The sequence below is a fragment of the Rhinopithecus roxellana genome, chromosome 3, assembly GCF_007565055.1.
Source record: "Rhinopithecus roxellana isolate Shanxi Qingling chromosome 3, ASM756505v1, whole genome shotgun sequence".
NCBI lineage: Eukaryota > Metazoa > Chordata > Mammalia > Primates > Cercopithecidae > Rhinopithecus > Rhinopithecus roxellana.
The window spans coordinates 113,894,178-113,913,981 of NC_044551.1; the positions used below are offsets into that span (position 1 = coordinate 113,894,178).

General features: G+C 40.0%; 1 protein-coding gene across 5 annotated transcripts in view; it reads right to left on the minus strand.

Moving 5' to 3' along the window:
• The window catches only part of JAKMIP2 (janus kinase and microtubule interacting protein 2), a 201,811-nt gene extending 199,989 nt beyond the window's left edge, over positions 1–1,822 (minus strand). For 3 of the 5 annotated variants that reach the window (XM_010383375.2, XM_010383376.2, XM_030927962.1), the window contains exon 1: positions 1,481–1,822. Coding sequence is in view for 1 of the 5 variants with exons in the window: in XM_010383377.2 (XP_010381679.2) it covers positions 1,481–1,483 (3 nt within the window). In the remaining 4 variants the exon portion in view is untranslated. The remainder of the gene's footprint in view (positions 1–1,480) is intronic. The other 2 variants (XM_010383377.2, XM_030927963.1) reach the window with 2 other exon arrangements.
• Positions 1,823–19,804: the final 17,982 nt, after the last annotated feature.

Here is a 19,804-nt window from a genome sequence, read left to right on the forward strand (position 1 = left end):
TGGGTGGGAATGGAACCTCCTCATCTCAGGGATCTTTCGTCTCCTGAGCTGCCTTAAAGCTTTGACATAATAAAAGGTCAAGCAGATCCCAGTAAGCATTTGTAAATTGCAATAGCTCCACACCACCCATTTCAGCTACAAGCCACACATTCTCCCATTCAGCTTTGCTCACTCCCTGGTTTCATTTCATTGTATAAGCAGACTAATTTGGAAATGGCTGGGCTAGGGTGCTTGGGAATACCTAGATTTTCAAAACAATCCTACTTTCCTACTTTCTTACTTACAGAAGGAGACCCTTAATACAACATTTGAGAGACCTGTAAAATGGTTCCTGGATACTGAAGGAATGAACAGCAGATAGCAGCACTATTAAATAAAATGAATGCATTTCACCTGCCAGCTCAGCTGTGCTTCCTGGGACACAAGGCACAAACATGAAAAGGTTGGGGTGGCATTTCAAGAAAACTGGTTTGCTTCAACATTGATTTGGTAAGATGCTAGACACAAAATAATACCACAAGCCACCTCCCTTTCCCATCATTGTAAATTCAGAGTCCTCAATATCATCCCCCACAAACCCAATTAAAAATAAAGAGGCAGGCTACAAATTTGCATCTAGTTCTATGACACAGATCAAATCATAGGCATCTGTTCCAATTGGTCACAATGAAACTAAGAGACAATAACCAGAGTAAATTTCACATTAATCCAAATAAAGCCAATGAATAATAATATAAACCAGAAGCATAGTTTCAAAAGCATGCAAGTACTTCCAGGCATGCAAGGACATATCTAAACCATAAAAATGACTGCAAAGCACACCCTACATATGAATATGCTTCATAAATGCAATATAAATGCTAAATAACATGTGTATATATGATATATATATCCATAAGATATACATGTGTAAGTTCACAATCAAATCTACGTATAAAATAAAACTGGGTCTTGCAAATGATTTCTCAACAAGAGTACAAAATAAAATGTCAAATTCTGGGGCCACTTTTTCTAAGCAATCAATAAAATAAGCAAAACCACCTTATAATGAGTCTGAGAAGCTTATGAGACACCAAATGTATTTCTGAAGAAGGCCCAACCCGGTATGTGAGAGCTGCAAATGAAATGATTCCTTTCAATAACACCCTCTTCTTGTTGTTAGCTCTTTTTCCAACCCCTGATGCTGTTGCTAAGCTTAGGGAAAAAAGGCACCAAGTAGCTCAGTCTGCATTCTGAGCCAGTTAGAGACAAAATCAGAACACCTTTTTTTTTTTTTTTTTTTTTTAAACACAAGCGGTTGCCTTCTCACTTCTCTCTTCCTGGCAACGTTCCTCTCCCTCCATCCTCATCTCTGTCTCCACATCTCCCCCTTCTAGTCTGAGGCACGGGAGTCATTGTTCAAGTTCAGGCCAGAAATGTATACACAGGTCAAATAATAACACGCTAAACCAAGAAGGGAGCCCTACTGTTTCCTACTCACCATGCTGAGACCCGGAGAAGCTGTTTAAAGGAGGGAGAGATGCAAACTGAATCCATTTTCCTTGTGACCGAGTCGGATGCAGCCTCCGAACCCAACATCAGCAGCGGCTGCCGGTTTTTTTTTTTTTTTTCCTCTCTGTCTCTGGTTGGCGATAGTGCGAATAGGAACCACCCTTCCAGCCCCGCTAAAGTATCAGCAATAGAGGCGGCGGCGGCGGCAGCAGCAGCAGCATCACCAGTTGGGCCTCCTCCCTCTCGGAGGATGGGGTGAGCTCGGAAGCAGCCAGGAACTTGCAGCAGACACCTCCTCTGGCTCCTCCTCTCTCTCTCCCCCTCCCCCAGTGCCCCACCCCTGCTGCGGTAGAGGCTGCTGGCCCGGCAGCTGCTGGTTGCCATGGCAATGACCAATGATAAGCGACCAAGCTAAGGGGGAGGGGAGATGGGCGAAGCAAGCTGCAGGGTCTGGAGGGGAGAGAGAATATGTGCTGCTGCCCTCTGGGATGCTCTTGATCTCTCCTACCCTGGACTCCAGGTCTTTTAAAAAATGGGGCAAGGGTGGCTAGGCACGGGGAGAGAATAATTAAAATTGAATTGAAATCTAGATCGAAACATACGTAACCGCTTAGCTATTTTTTGCATTTTCTGTGGTTTTCCAATAAAATGTATGACATTTATTATCAGAAAAATAATAACAAATGTGAAGAAAATTATGTCGCATAACAGCAGATTATTATTACTTCCAAACGTGTTCGTCCTTTAGAGCATCTTTTACTCAATACCAGGCAACAAGGTTGTTAGAAAGCAAACAGAGTGGCTGGACTTTGTAAATAGATTAAGAATCTGGTTGATTCCTTTGCACTACTCCCGGCTTGTTCTCAGGTAAGTTACTTGGTTTCACTGTTTTTCCAGTTACCCTTCTGAAGAGGACTTGGAGGAAATTGACGCTTCCCTGAGGAAAAGTAAGTTGGGATAGAGACCGAAATTCCTTTCAACAACCACTATTCTCAGTAGCACCAGTTGGTGGACAGTTCCCAATCTTTTCAGAGTCAAACTCCTGGAGCATTCAATTTCCTGCAGGCAATTCCTGTCGTTTTCATGGATGCCCCTTTGGAGTTCCGAAGTCAGTTGGCAGTCAGGGTGGTGGGCAGGAAAAGGGGAAGTGAAGTCAGCAATGTCCAGTTTTAGGCGAGTTCTGTTTCTAACCATAATTGTAGATGACACGCGCATTTATCTCGTGCAGGGGTTGTAAAGATTGAATGAGATAATGCGCTAAAAGCTTTTGGCATGTAGTAAGTGTACAATACATATTTACTATTAGCCGAATGGTAGTACATTGTAGCCACCTCTTAATCTAAGGGTTTAAGGGGAATAACATGGCAATTTCAGGTAGGAGAAAAAATTAAGGTGAGAAAACCCAAAATACGTAACCATGATGATGATGGCAAAGACAGAGAGGCCCTAAGAGATTAACTGAGATTAAGTGTTCTCTACATCTTGATATTTGAGGACATTGTAAATCTCAGAGGAGTTAGATACATTTCCCAAATTCACAACTGATAAACGACAGAGCCAGAATCAAAATGGATTTTTCTTTTTTTTTTTTTTTTTTTTTGAGACGGAGTCTCTCTCTGTCGCCCAGGCTGGAGTGCAGTGGTACGATCTTCGCTCACTGCAAGCTCCGCCTCCCGGGTTCACACCATTCTCCTGCCTCAGCCTACCGAGTAGCTGGGACTACAGGCGCCCGCCACCTCGCCCGGCTAGTTATTATTATTATTATTATTTTTTGTATTGTTTAGTAGAGACGGGGTTTCACCGTGTTAGCCGGGATGGTCTCGATCTCCTGATCTCGTGATCCGCCCGCCTCGGCCTCCCCAAAATGGACTCTTCTAACACTTACATTTGCTCTCCTAACTACTACACGTTTCTGCCACTCCTCCATAAAATGGAAATAATCTTTGTTCTTAATCCACAGAGTTATTTACAGGTTCAAATGGAATTAACACAAGTTCCAGAGTCAGACGACCTAGGCTCCATTCCTAGTGCCAGTATTTACTATAGGTATAATTTGGAACGTATTTATTAACTTCCTCAAATCTATATTTCTTCATCTGTAAAAAGAAATAATCACAGAACCTCATGAGTCATTACAAAAACTAAACTAGATGATGTGTGTAAAATGTGCAGTGTTTAGCAGATAGGAAATGTTCAATAAATGTAGCTACAGTTAGTTGTTACTCATTTGTAAGTAACTAATATTAAAACATGAGAAGACTTTTTCCTGCATAGTGTCATTCTTGATGTCAGGGGCTTCTTCTAATAAAACCGGCTTGAAGATAACTAGGTGATGAGGGAAAGAGTTGCAGCACTTCCCCAGCATTTGACACTGGCTTTCCATCCACTTGGTGGGAAAGCCTGCAACTTCCTTTGTGTGTCCCCTGTCTTCTGTCAAAGCCTTGGCAACCACACAACCTGCAAACACTTCCAAGTCAGCATCACCTAGGTGTAATGTGTAACATAAAGGAATGGGATGTGATCATCTCACTTCTTTTAGTATTCCTGTATTTTATCTTCTGCTTTCTCCGCAGAGATGGTCTTATAAGTAAGCAGACCAGGAAGCTGCAGGCTGTAGAAGTTGTGACACACTAGATGACAGAACCCTCCACATTGTCTAGTTAATTAAATAGTTAATTTTATTAACTATGGTTATAGTTAATAAACTATAACCATATGGTTCATCCTTAGTGCTAGGAGCTAAATGACTAGGGGTGAGTGATTCTAGTTTTTTCCTCTCCTCCCATCGACATAAAACAATTGGTCAAGGGTCAACTGGTGAGAGAAAAGTTTGGAGTTTCCTATTTGAAGAAGTCTCCAATTTAACCATTCAAATACAATTTACTCATTTGTTTTTGGTCAGATCCAGGCAGCACTGTTATCATTATTTATTAATAGTTTTCCCTTATTTATTTTAATTATGATTGACCTGATTTGCTATGTATTCATTTTTAAATGAAATGTTTCTGTGACTTCAGCAAAACCTAAATGACAATTGTCATGGTAAAGATAATGGACCCATGGGAAGGAAATGAAAACAAATTCTTAATTTTTTTAGTAAAACAAAGACTTCAGCTTTATTTATAATAATTTTTAATTTAAAAAGAAAGATTAAAACTCACACCTCTCTATTACCGTCTCCTCTCTTACCATGCACTATTTTTCTATATAACTGTATAGAAAATTAACATTAATAATATACTATATGATAATATAATACAGTATATTATAATATAACATTGCTTAATGTAGTATGCTATACTATAATGTGTACTACATTATATATTAGTAATATACTGCTTTTTTTGTGCTATTAAATTTCTTTACTTGTTTCTCCCTATCAGAACATAAACTATGAGAAGGCAGGGATTTTTATTTCTATGTTTGTTTGTGAGTGGTGAAATATTTGTTGAAGAATAAACCAGTAAATAAATAAAAGAATAACTTTCTGCATTGAATCATGGCTCTATAATTTATATATATAACTATATAATAATACATATAGTATCATTTGTTCAGATATATTGTTGATATTTCTCTAATTACTTAGATAATTATACTAATTACCTTATTTAGCACACATGCATGTTAACGTAATGTTTATCTGGCACAGATTTTAAAACTACACAGTTATGAAAGTAAAAAGGTTTGCTGAGGTATGTTCAAAGTCATCTAACATGTCCTCAGTGGGTAGGCATGGTGTTCTTTGGGCAACACTGATTTTCTTCTAAGAGCTTCTTGGTCAATAGTACTAATTGTGACCAAACTGTCTGCCTCTCCTGGGACTTTTCCAACTTTGACTTCTGAATTCTATGAGATGTCTGAAAAAGTACAGGGTATTGGTCTTGCCTCCAAAAGTGGCATTAAAATTTCAGGAGATACCACAGCATAATGGGAGGAAGCTGCAAAGTGTGGGCTCTGGAGACAGACTCCCTGGATTGAGTACAGGCTTTACCATTTCTTTTCTGAGTGACCTTGGACAAGTTGCTTTATTTCTCCGTGGCTCAGTTTCTTTATCTGTAGGACATGATGGCAATACCTACCCCACTGAATTATTGTTCTGTGGGATTTGTTTGCACCTTGAAACATTATTTATTATCTCATCGTGTTTGCGGGGCAGAAATCTGGGAGTGGCTTAGCTCAGAGCTTCTGGCTCAAAGCCTCTCATGAGGCTGTAAACAGTTGGCTGTGGTTGCTATCTCATATGAAGACTCGACTGAGTTCAGTGAGTCCAGACTCACTCCCAGGGTTGTTGGAAGTCTTTGGTCCCATTGAGTCGTTTTTGAAGTTTATGTGTGCAAAATATTAAGGAGTACCTGGCATGTAATAAATGATAAATCATATCATTATTGTTATAAACACAATTTTATTAGCTATGGTTATGCCTAGCACATTTTTCTGGATGCTTCCAAAGCACTCAGATCACTTGGGGTTATTCTAAAAGCTTGCTGTTACGGTTGCAGACCAGCTATCAAGACATAATGAGGAATTCTGGAGATGCTTATGTCACACTTAGTCAAAAGCCTGATTTCCCCCAAAAGGGGGCAAAAGCAAAGGCATTCATAAGTGACTATTGTTTATCCCCTGCCTTCTTTATAAGAGATTATTAATATATTATACATTTACAGAGAACATTAAATGTAAGCAGTAAGGATCTTCTTGAGTTTGCTAAGAATAAGAATCTCATTCTGACCTCATTGTATATCCTTTATCAATAGTATCAGTAAGCAAATATATTAGAACTCTCCTATGAACTCTACACTCTTATGGCCGATGATCTTACAGATGACTTCCTGCATAGCAAGTAGACACATTTGTGTTTGTTTAGTTTATTTCCTCTTGAGGTTCCTTTGTTGCCTCAACTCTTCAACCTTTAAAATGTATCCATTAACTCCTTCAGGGTATCTTCACTGATACGAGGGTTAGCATTGAAGCTAGGGTTCCCATTGTACTGTGACACATCCTAACTACACTTACATAGTGAATGGTAAATATTCTTTTATTTGTCTTTCCTTCTTATTTTAGTGCAAGGCCTTTGAGGTCAAGGTTAAAGTTCATCCATTCATTTATTGTTACTTAATCTAAGAGATGTTTATTGTTAGTTGCTATTGTGTGCTGTTACTAGTTACCAAAGATGTAGCTGTGAGTCAGGTAACATGAGAACTCCCCTCATGGAGCTTATGGTCTAAGAGGAAAGAGAGCTTATATAATTACTTAAAATAAATTATGTTGAGCACTACAATAGAGAAAATCAGGCAGCTCTGACAGCAGATAAAATAAAAGTATAATGTAGTTTGGAATCCCAGGGAAGATATTACTGGAGAGATTGTGGGGTGAAATGGGAGCAGGTGATTTGGAATATGCATGTAGATCCTGATATGTGAAAGAACATGGCATGCTGGTCAAATGTTGTTTAATCCTAATACCTAGCACAGAACATGGCACCTATTATGTGCCACCTACATGTTTGTCAAAAAAATCTGCCTTCTCCATCTCCCAACACATGTAAACACATAACTTCTTTCTTACATTTTTCTTCTGTTAATTTACTAAGGGAATTAGGGCTTGTCAATAGCTATGGAACTGACAAGCTGTATGAGATAAGAATGAATGAAAACAGGCCAAAGGATTAATTCTTCTAACAGTAGAAAAAAGAGGTATGATGCTCACAGTAACTACTGCTCCATTTCAGGTTTATTAAGTGAGATTTAGATGATAATACAAACTTTTGCTCTGAGGCTGAAATGAGAAGCAGTTTTTCCCTTTCAGGTCCTGGACAGTTGTATATTACCGTGGCAGATAATAGATTTTTAGGTTACCAAAAAATCAGGGACACCAAAGAAATGAGAAAACTTCTGTTTCAATGACCTTTTCCAAGATTTTACAATCAGCAATTTTACAAGTAAAAGCCAGTTTAATTTCAGTGTATGTATAGGTTTTATCATAACTTTAGTTTTTATTTTTAGTCATTTATGGGAAGCACCATAATTTTCATAATTTTTACAGTGCTTAGGAACTCAAAATGTCTTATTACATCACTGGGAGTAGAGAACACAAGCCAGAGAGTACAATAAACACATCATAGCACAGAGAAAAAACAGACATAGCTTTTCCCCTGTGGAGCTTAGAGTCAAACGTGTGGGATAGCCAAAGAACAAAAATCAAACCACTAAAATAGTAGCAAATTTTCACAAGTACTATGAAGCAAGGAAAGAAAGGATGAAGAAGGACTGAGGGTAGGGAAAATGGGAGTGACTCACTGAGGAGTGACATTCAAACTGAGAAATGACATTTGAATTATGCCAATCATGTAAGAGCTGAGAAAAGAGAGTTTCACGTGGATGGATGAGCTCTGAAGAAAAAGTTAGGAATGAGAAATACTTTTGAAGGCTGAAATACAGTGAGCAAGGGTGAAACTGGCATGAGGGGAAGTTTGGAAGGTGGGCAAGGGTCAACAAATTATTCAGCACCTTGAAGCCCACTGTAAGTTAATTAGAGTTTCTTAATTGCAATGAACAGCCATTGCAAAATTTAAATTTGGGTTAAAGCATTGTGGGAATGAACTGGTGGTGAGTGAAAGTGGATGCAGTTAGCATACTACAATAATCTAAGCCAGAGATGATACTTGTTAGATTAGGGTCGATATGGAGAAAACTGGACTGTTTCAAATGCATTTTAGAGGTAGAATTCTGGGGACTGCTGAGGGTTTGGATGTTGGGGTTGAGGGAGAGGGAGGTGTCAAGGATTACTTTTAAGTAGACAACTAACTTCTTTCATTTGAAAGGATACACTGTCAAGGTTCAGTTATCACCTTCTGTAATGAGGAAAGGCCTCAGAGCTCTGGCTCTGGGAAAATGTGGGGAAACTTAAGGTGTTCTAAATGTTCAACTCGTGGGACTCCTCTTCATGCCTCCCCAGGTTTAGTGCTTTTGAGAATTAGGCATAAACAACTTGTCAGTGGATCAGGCAAACCATCACTGAACTTACGCTGCTGCAATGAAAGCAACTTGGCTAAAAAGGGCAGGTGAGGCCCTGGATTTTCATTCAGAATGTTCCCAAGGACCTTAGAGGTGGGTTGCCAATAGGAAATGGCCTTCCTCTATCTACTCAGAGTGCGTTTTCTCCCACAGCTAACTTGGCCTCTTCCTCGATCACACGCCTGATCCTGTTACCTTCTAAACATGCGACCTTGTAACTGTATCTTCTGTGCCTCATTGTCCTCATCTATGAGGCCAGGATAATAATTGCCTTTGCTATTAAGTGGGGATTAAAATGAATTATGTTTGTAAAGGCCTGAGCACACGTCTGGCATGTAGAAGGGTCTCTTTAGTTCCAGCTGTTCTATTATATAATGCCCTCCCCCAGATCTGAATCTTTCTTATGAAAGCCTTGAGGGCCCTAGTCTTTTCCTTCAGGACCCCAAGTGTTCGAACATTTTTCCTAATACCTCCCACCTCAAGACCCCCAAATAATCTTTTAGGTACTTCAAACAGCTAAGTACTTATTTTCCTTTGAAAGACATGCCAGGTACAGAGAGACTGATGGACAAAAGGGTTGCCGGAATGTGGCACTTACAGATTTCGTGATCTGTCTCACATGTTTATGAGCCAGCTTCCTTTAAATATTTATATCCTGTATTTGCATTTTATTACTATTTGATTTCATTCTTACAGTTGATCCGAAGTGTGAAATTGGGAGCCAACACTTCCATGTTAGAAAAAATGCACAATGAAGGAGTTTGAGTTTTGTGTTTTGTGTTGTTGGTTTGTTTTTTTTTTTCTTTTCCCTGCCAAGGACACAAAACCTTGTGAGCTAATCTCTGAGATCTCTGTGTCTGCTCACTGCCCCACTGCCTCCTCATGGGACGTTTTGCTTAACATGTCCTTGGCTTTAGCTACTGCTACAAGCTGAAGGTCTTTCTCCTGAGATGCCTGAAACTAGTGGGTTTAATCCTGAATGAAGGCATTGGAAGAAAGGCAGGGCCAAGCCAAGAGAGAAGGATTTAGACTTCAGGGCAGCAGATTTCCTCATATTAACTCTTATAAACCTCTTTTACCCTAAGTCCAAATTCCTTCTTGTTTCTCACCATCCATTTCTCCTTCCAATACATTTCTCAATTCTTAATAAAACTCCAATCCATTTCTCAAATGAATCTATTAAACTCTTAACTCTAGCTGAAGTATAATTCTCAAAATGGCAATACCAAGATCCTTAGGCAAATACAAAATGAACTCACATCAATAACTTTATTAATTAATTAATGAGGTGTTAAAACCGACCCAAAGTACATTTGAGAAATTAGATTTTTATAGAAAATGTACAAATAAGAGGACAAGAGCAGGTTTACTTATACAACTCACTTGGACTTCAAGCTTGAGATAAAATTTTATACATACGATTGATCCAATTTATGACCTTGAATAAACTAAGCCAAAGGTTGACTTTTTGAGGTCATGATAGTCAGCCTTTGTATCACCTGAATCAACAGATTGATGAATATTTGTCTCTTCTACCTGTGAAAAACCTCACACTGGATGTTAAGGACACTATTATCTGATCCTGAAGTCGGAGAAATACAGTTTCATACCCTTTCTCCTAACTTTCCTTGGTCTTACCAGATTGTGTTTTAAACCCATCTGCTGAATCACAATATGGCCAAAGTTAGATATTAGAGTTCTTGTTTCAGCGATGTCTTCATCTCTCACAATATCCTTCCATCTTACAGCTATACATTTATAACAAAGAGATATATAACCAAAATATAGAGAGCAAAAAAGGAGAATGGATGAAAACAATGCTTTCAGGTAGACTACGCACCGGACCCTGAGCCACTCTTGACCGAGTGACACTGGGGGTGTGAGGCATGCTGTACTCTGTGTGGAAACTGAAAGATCCCTTCTACTTAACACATACACACACTGGGGCCCAAGAGATCCTGCTTTGACAACTCTTCCAGAAGAAGGTGAAGAGGATTGTTCCTACCTCACTCATAAATGTTAACATACAGAGGAAAGAGCTTTCTCCTTCTCTAAGAGAGCATAAAGTAGAGGTGAGAGTGAATTATCTTTACCTTGAAAGATACTGCTAAGCATTTTGATCTGACAAGGACTGGGGACATTGGTGGCCTGGGTGAACATGACGACCACTGTGCCATGGAGGATATGAGGACTCCTGCAGGATGACGGGATGCCCAGCAGACCATGTGTGAGGTGCTTGAGAAGCAACAGCAGCTGCATGCTTAGTGGTGCTGATGAAGGGCAGGTCCTTACATGCAGAGGCCAGAGGCTGATACACTGATTCTTGAGCTCATATAATAAACCTCTTGGGGACTTTAAGAGACACATTGAAGTGGAAGATGTGGAGGGCAGTTAGGGAATATATGCAGCAGGAATATGGTCTTTCAGTGTGAATAGCTCCTTCATTCATCCAGATGAATCAGGGTTTGAGATATGAGGTTACATAGCAAATAGTTGGGTTTTTGTTTTTTTGTTTTTAAAGACAGGGTCATTCTCTGTCACCCAGGCTGGAATGCAGTGGCACAGTCACAACTCACTGCAGCCTTGAACTTCTGGACTCAAGCAATCCTCCTGCCTCAGCTTCCGAAGTAACTGGAACTACAGACGTGCACCACCGTGCCTTGCTAGTTTTCAAATAATTTGCAGAGATGGAGTCTGACTATGTTGGTTACGCTGGTCTCAAACTCTTGGCCTTAGGTGATCCTCCCGTCTTGGCCTCCCAAAGTGCTGGAATTATAGGTGTGAGCCACTCAAATAGTTCTTGTTAAATTCCTTATCCAATCTTTCATATCTTCCTTGAGAACAGGTAAGCCGAGCACGCTGTAGAAACACAGCGCAGCACTATACTACATCCCTATCATTTTACTTTTCGTGCTTCATTGCCTCTACATTAGAGCGCAGCGGGACAGTGGCAGAAAATACAGACGGTTTTATTTGTACGGTTTGCTCATGCCTGTATTTCCTGTTAATCCTATGGTTTGTCTTCATAAAAGAGAATTTCTTGGAACAGGAAGAAAAAGAGAGAAATGTTTGCTTCACAAATTCCCCTTGATTTGTCTAGAGTTGTCTGGCAGAGCCCTTCACAGCTCAGTGCTCAGAACTTCATGCTTCTCCTCTGTTCAACAGAACTGTAAACTCTGCGGACCCTGCTTCTCCAGGGTCCCTTCCAGTGGAAGCTCCTCTTGCAAAGCCTAACACTATGTAGTCATTGTTCTCCACAGAGTTATGATGATTGTGCTTTTGGGCAACGCAGAGAATCAGCAGACTTTATACCACAGAGAAACTCTTGGAGTCACTTACATCATCCCAACTCCTTGCATATGGAGATTTTATATTATGATGTAGGAAAGTGGGCCAGGCCCTTTTCAGAGTTTTGAATATTCTTCTTTCAATATGGGAGCAGAGTATCAGTGGTAAAATTCAAGACTCTTCTGTTATTTTTATTTATTTATTTTTGCGACATTGTCTTTCTCTGTCACCCAGGCTGGAGTGCAATGGCGCGATCTTGGCTCACTGCAACCTCTGCCTCCCGGGTTCAAGCGATTCTCCTGCCTCAGCCTCCTGAGTAGCTGGGACTGCAGGCACATGCCACCATGCCCGGCTAATTTTCTTTGTATTTTTAGTAGAGACGGGTTTCACTGTGTTAGCCAGGATGGTCTCAATCTCCTGACCTCATGATCCACCCGCCTCAGCCTCCCAAAGTGCTGGGATTACGGGCTTGAGCCATGGCGTCCGGTCAACTGTTCTGTTATTATGCCATCTTCTTATCTCCTGAAAGGTCTGGTGTGTAATAATGCTATAAATAGTGAATTTACTCTCCCCTTTCAGTCTACCATATTATTCTAGGTGAGGCTTTCAAAGTCACTACATTAGGAGCAAATTAACACTGAGTGAGAAAAATGTCACTGCTTTCTGCATTTCCAAATAGCTCAATTTCCAATCCTTTCTTATTTTACATATAGTCACTGAGTAAGTGGAGACCCAGAAAGGAGGAATAGGTTACATGGCTTCATTACTATTTCCCCCAGATTCTCAGAAGCTGTGATCTGCCTTTGTAAGATGGAACAATTTTTTAAATATAAGAGCAAAAGAAGATACAGCATATTGAGAATCATGTAAATTCCACTGTAATTCTAAAGATTTGCTGGCCTTCACAATCAGGAGTATATTTTTATTCTTCCTTTTGATACAATGGTGTGACTAATGACTATCTGGTTCAAACATCTAATTATTGGAATTAAGACACAGTGTGAATCAGATGCAATGGATCTCCTAATATTTTCTCCATTTTTCCAACCATTTCTGTCTTGGCCCTGGGATATTATAGCATAGAGAAGTCACAGAAGAGAAAAGTACTTTGCATTATACAATGTCCCAATTTCCCAGAATTTTCTGGAAAATGGCCTGGGTCTGACTTTATGCAGAGATCATGAGTATGGAGACAAGAGTACATTTGTTTTATGTGCCTTTCCTGAAGGAGAAGTCTTCATGTCCTAGACTTAAGTATGGGATATTAGACTTAGAAAGAATAATTTATACCTAATTATGGCCTCTGTGACCAAATTAGACCAAGTCAAAGGCCTGGCCTTTTATAGATCATAATAACAATGTTTCCTATTTCTTGAATAAAAGGTTGTAATAAATATTAAATTCTGTTTTTTGAGCCTCTGTCCCATGGATTATTCTGAATAAGGTGCTATAAATGAGATTTTAGAAGCAGATTGTATGACACCAAGATAAAGCAGCTTCAGGCTTAGGCTACTAACATCTCTTGTGCTTACCATTTTTAAAAAATCTAAGCCTTAACTAATCTATTACAAACTAATTCTTTGCTTCATTCAGTGTCCTCAACCTTCATACTTTCCTCTATTTGACACCCTATTCTCAGATCAGACAAACCCATGTATAAAACACAGGATGAGAAAATGATGATGATTGAGACTAACAATTCCAAGTACATGATAATTCTTAGTAACGTCTTAGTAATTCATAGTAATTTCTTAATCCAGGGACTAGTATGAGGGACCAAACCTAAAGGAGAATCCTAATGCTATTCCTCTCCTTTTCGTTTAACATGTATGTGAGTAATGTGTCACTGATATTCCTACTGTCCTCTCCTCCATCCACGCCTTCGATAGAGAAGTGGCTCCAAGACTGTTATCAGGATTTCTGTAAAACCCTCAGTTTTGGGGAATTGCAGTTGGATGTGGATGAGAACTGCAACTGGAACCTTTCTTCCCCAATGAAAAGACTTTAGAAGACATTTCATTTAACTCTTTTCTCCAGTTTTGGTTCAATTAAAAGTTAATCAATGAAATGCTGAGTCTCGCCTCTCCCAATACTGTCCCCAGAACTTTGTAAGTCTAACCATCAAGGCCAGGATCTTTTCAGATCATGCCTTCTCATGGGACCTTTATGGTGGCCAAGAATCATCTCACTAAAGACAGACCACAGAGGAATAATAGAACTATTTGCTTTATATCATATACATTCTCATCTCTCCAAGATCCATTTCCACTCTAAATTTTCTTTGTGGCAAAATTTTAAGATGCAGTCTTTATAGGGAGATTTTTTTTTTTTCATTGAGCCACCTTTCAGCACTGCAGACATGCTTGGAGGAAGTGTCTGTAATCCAAAGCTTATTATCAGGGACCAGTCTTTGAGACAACAGTTCATGTCTATCTTAGAATTTGTACTCTGATTTGTGCTGACCCTTCTTTTTATGTCTCCCATATGCATTAGGGCAGATGGACAAACTTTGCTGGGAAACACTTAGCCTGTCTTCTCTTAAAAGCTATAGGCAGAACTTGCCACATTAAGGTATGCATATTTTTAAGGCATAATGCTATTGCACACTTAATAGACTATAGTATAATGTAAACATAACTTTTATATACACTGGGAAACAAAAAAACTTCATATGACTTGCTTTATTTTGATATTCACTTTATTGTGGTGGTCTGGAGCAAACCTGTAACATCTCTGAAGTATGCCCATATATCGGGTTCAGTACTTTCTGCAGTTTTAGGCATCCACTGAGGGTGTTGGAACATATCCCCTGGATTAGGGGATAGAGGGGGCTACTGTATCTCTCTAATCAAGTGATCAAAGTTAACATCACCAAGAGTAGAATGAACAGACATCCTGTCTCTCTCTCTCTCTCTCCTTTTTTTTTGAGACAAAATCTAACTCTGTCATCCAGGCTGGAATGTAGTGGCATGATCTTGGCTCACTGCAATCTCTGCCTCCTGGCTTCAAGTGATGAGTGACTTTCCTGCTTTAGCCTCCTGAGTAGCTGGGACTACAGGTGCACACCACCACGCCTGGCTAATTTTTGTATTTTTAGTGAAGACAGGGTTTCATCATGTTGGCCAAGCTGGTCTTGAACTCTTGACCTCAGGTGATCCACCTGCCTCAGCCTCCCAAAGTGCTGGGATTACAGGTGCGAGCCACCCCCAGCCCTGTGTCTTCTTAACATCATGCACTGAGAAGAACACAGTATCACTTCTGAGGTATTTCTACCAAAATGCATAATCTGATTCTAATCAGATAAAATAAGAGTTTTGTTTCTGTAATTAGTTAACTCCCCCAGGAAGATAAAGGCAACCAATAAATGACTGAGTAAAGAAAATGCACACAGTTAAGAGTAAATAAGTAAGGCAGGCGCTAGAAGAGATGAGATGTATGCTTTCTCCCTTTGACTCCGCAGCTCCTGCTTCATGGCTCGTATGTGACAAGAGTGCTCAGCTGAGTTTTTGAATGCCTGGGGTATCATCTTAGCACTGGACCTGGTCCAGCAACAATTTGCATTGTTGACCATATTTTGATGTAATTATTTTCAGTAAAGTATAGTTCAAATGTCTTGTAGAGCCTACTTACGTAAAGGAGTATAAAAACAACCAGACTCTGTGTTTTCCATCCTCTTATAAATCTTACTGCATTGGCACTGATATAATTTTTAGACCAGTCCATGCTAAAAGGAGCATTCTTCAAGTGTAGTGCAGTAAAGAGCATTTAGAATATGTTGTCTGGAATGGAGAAGAGTTTCCTACAAACAAGCACATCGGAAGAAAGACCCCAGTGAAAATGGCAGTGAGAGCGAGACTAACCAGTAGGTCAAGGCAAGCAAACACGGTGGGAACAAGTTAAAGATAGGGGCAGATTGCAGGATCCAGGTTCTGCAATACCATCCAGACAACATTATGCAAATCTTTAAAAAGAAGCCTTTTAGTAAGAGTCTCCCATTCATATTTGTAGTAATCTCAAAGGCCTGAGAACCAGTATTTCTGATAAAAAGAAAATTCTCATATGTTTTAGGAGAGATGCATCATCCCTGGTTTAAGTACTGAAAACTGGTAATTTTGTATTTACATAATGGCTTTAGAAATATTAGATTTTATATCAAAGACTAGATTAATTTGTGATCTAACATAAATAGTAACATAAAAGAGGTAACTTAAGTAGCTCCCTCTTGTTCTAATGAAATATATTTTCCGTTGACTACAGACTGAGAGACATAGCAACGAGGAATGCAAACTCCTTTGATTCCATATGGTGAAATGAAAACCTTGGCTCATCCATCGTTCTTTACCAGTTGCTTTGAGCAAATAAATACAGAGCTCTATCCTAGGAGAAGTGACTCCAGTTTTCCTGGATTATCAATTCAAAATCCTCTTGTGTGCAGCAAGGAGGACATACCGATTTAAATTAAGTTGATCTGGGACACTAATGTACATGTCTTAAACTTGGTCTGCCTGGGACAGCAGATACATCCAGCCACAAATATTGAGAAAACAGCAAGATGAACAGGTAAAGATAAGGGTTTAGAAGTGGCATCAAGTGCATGCCTAAATTAACCTGGGACTTGGCAGTGAGAATTACAGACCTTAGCTGAGATGAAGGGAAGGGAACACTAAAAATGGCCTTGACCTTGATGTGAGTATGATCTGAGCCCGGAAAATCTTACCTGAATGCTTCTTTGTTTTGCTGGGTCCTTTACCTTACATTTTCTGGCCAATGTTGTCCTCAATGCCCCTATTTGTGTGCTTTTCATTTTCTTACACATAAAGTGATCTCTCCAAGTTCAGGGGGAGCAACTGATTCTAGGAATCCTTACGCATCCAAAGGCAATTGCTGATGATTGTCCTGGGGATGTTTAACCGGTTCCTGTAAGGTGGTGGAGGCATTATGCAGGAGAAACTTAAGTGCATACCCCTCTCTACTTTTTCATTTCCAAGGGGAATTAGACAGCTTGGGATTTTGTGGATGTCCAAGGGTAGACATCAGAAGTCAAGGAGGACAGAGGCTGATGTTTCCATCGATGCCCAATATTCTGTTTTCCTTTTCGAAGAGAGAAAAAGGAGCAGTCCCTAAAATTCTCTAATTCTGGTTAGCTGGTGGCAAGGCCACAGTGGACATCATAAACACCACCAGGTCTTCCCGCCTAGGTCTTCTACGTTCTAAGAGTAACTTTGTGTTGGGCCATACAGGGCTGTCCAGGTTACTTGGGCCATAGTGGGAAGGGCAGTGTTAACTGCTGGGTAAACTTCACCCTTTCTAGGTAAATTTACAGGAAAAGGCAGAGTTATCTGCTGGGTAAGTCTTCACCCTTTCTAGGTAAATTCAGTTTCCTCTCTTGAGACCAAAACATTAGACCTTCCCACTGCTCAACTAATTCTGCCATAGTGGCAAACTCTTCCTTAACTTTTTGCCTACCACCTGAAACTGATCCCCAGGTAATGCTGTCTCAAGAAAGCAAGTGCTACCTAGGGGTTTGAAGGCCTCACTCTCTGTCCTAGCCTGGCTTGGTGACACTCCAAGGGAGTGTCACACATGTTCCTTAGAAGAGGTTGAATTATTTCTCTTTTGTCATTCACAACCTAACATCATTGATACAAGTCTCTCTCCAGTATGTCTAATTGGAAGTACTTTACATTAGGTGAGTAACTTCTGGCCTTTGACTCTGAATGTTTGAGAGAAAAATTCTATCTAGATTTCTAAAGCTATCACTTGATAAGCCTCCTCCTTCCTAGTCAGATGGGTGAAATACTCATGTTAGTTCTTAAAGACACAATCTGTAGAGACGTGCTTCCTTCTCTTGCAGTAGAACTATAGCTTTATGTGGTCAGACTCAATAGGGAAAAGCAGGACTTATGCAGATAAGTAATTGCATATGTTACCCTGGGGCAGGCTTTGGAAACGTGTTGGGAATAGAGATGTGAAACGAGGGAGACCTGTACCACAGGGATGATATCTTTGAGAACAGTGACAATATTTTCCTTGAAGATGACTTGCCCCGATGCTTATGCTTGCTTCCCCATGCCTTACGTGTTCCTCTGCTCTGGCCCTTGAGAAGCTCTGTTATATCACCATTCTACACTGCAAGCAGGGTTGCCAATAGGCACCAGTTCCCAGTACCACGTCCTTGCCTCTGTTGATGGCTGTGCTTTCTTTTTTAATGGGCAGTGGCCGTTTCTCCCATTCTACTGTGTCTAGAATTTTATCTGTTGAACATAAGGAGCAGTTAATCCAGGGATCTCCTATGATCAGGACACTTTGCTGAGTTATGCTTGCAATCAGCAGCAGTCCCATAGAGGAGGCTGCTGCAGGATTGAGTATCTGGGCACTCTATGCCTTTGGACTCACAAAGGACCACTCATTAGCAGTAACAGTAGGGATAGAGAGTCTCTGGATAAGGAGAAGGCATCATTGGCATTCTTCTTCCTTCTCCAGACTTAGCATCCCCTCTTTGTACTATCTTATAGTTCCACCACATTCTTTACTTTCTTCAACCTGGTTTTTTCTTTCCTTGAGAGGATTCTGATTCAGCAGAGCAAAGAAGGGGAGTGGTGCTCCTTTTCTAGGATCTGTCAACACAGTAGCTTAATCTCCAGATAGGATTCTGACTCGTCACCCTCAGCTTGGACCTATAACTTGCCTAACCATCCCCTTCAGAGCTTCCCAGATTTGCATTTAAGTACCTATCCCTGGTACTTAATCCCAGTTAATTAAATGATATGTGATAATTCCAAGTTAATTAAATTACATTTGAATTGCAGTTCTATAGACTTTGGAACTTCTATTCTTTACATGGCAGGGGAATGTGCACAGATAATGATATGGTTTGGCTGTGTCCCCACCGAAATCAAATTGAATTGTATCTCACAGAATTCCCACATATTGTGGGAGGGACTCAGGGGGAGGTAATTGAATCATGAGGGCCAGTCTTTACTGTGCTATTCTCATGATAGTGAATAAGTCTCACAAGATCTGATGGGTTTTTCAGGGGTTTCTGCTTTCCTTCTTCCTCATTTTTCTCTTGCCACTGCCATGTAAGAAGTGCCTTTCACCTCCTGCCATGATTCTGAGGCCTCCCCAGTCATGTGGAACTGTTAATCCAATTAAACCTCTTTTTCTTCCCAGTCTTCTGTATGTCTTTGTCAGCAGTGTGAAAACAGACTATTACAGATCATGCTTATAATGTCTGGTAAACTAAGTTTTTAGTTGTAGATGCAGATGTTGGGATAATGGGACTACCTTGGCAGTGACCTTGACCGTGGGAGGGAGACACTGAACTATGTCTCTCTGGGAATGGAGAGACAGGGAGGGAAAATGAGTAGAAAAAAAGGCGCAAAATACTCTAGAGGAATAGAGGTCTCATTAGAGAGTGGGAGAGGGAGAAAGAGAAAGTTTATGAGAGAGAGAGAAAGAGAGATGTTAGAGAAGAGGAACAAAAGAAGAGAGTAGATAGAAACATCCAATCCCTTATAGCAGTCAGATAGCCGCACTGCTATTGAATCCGTCTTTTTTTCTTAAACCATTTAATTTCATAAGCAAATAATTTGCATACTTCAGTTTACATAATTATTTTAATTCTTTGGGCAAGCTTATATTCATTATTTCACTTTTAAGGACACTTACCCTGAAGGGTAATTTTAACTTGCCTAAGATCCCATGACTGCTGTTTCATTATGAATCACTGTTTCTCCAGGTGAGATGGTCAGCCCAATTTCCCAAACAATATTCCCGTCTAGGGTGGAAAATGGTGACTAGAAAGAGCAAACAACCTTGGAAAATAGTTTATTACACATTATATAAATGAGAGATTCATGTCTATGTCAGTTAGTGCCAAGCCCAGAAATCAGAGGTCGTTCTAAATATTTCAAGCAAAGAGGGATTTAATGCAATTGGTTCCAGTGCTCTCAGAAACATTGAAAGAACACAAAAAAGAAGAGTGTTATACAGACACTGGAAGCTGC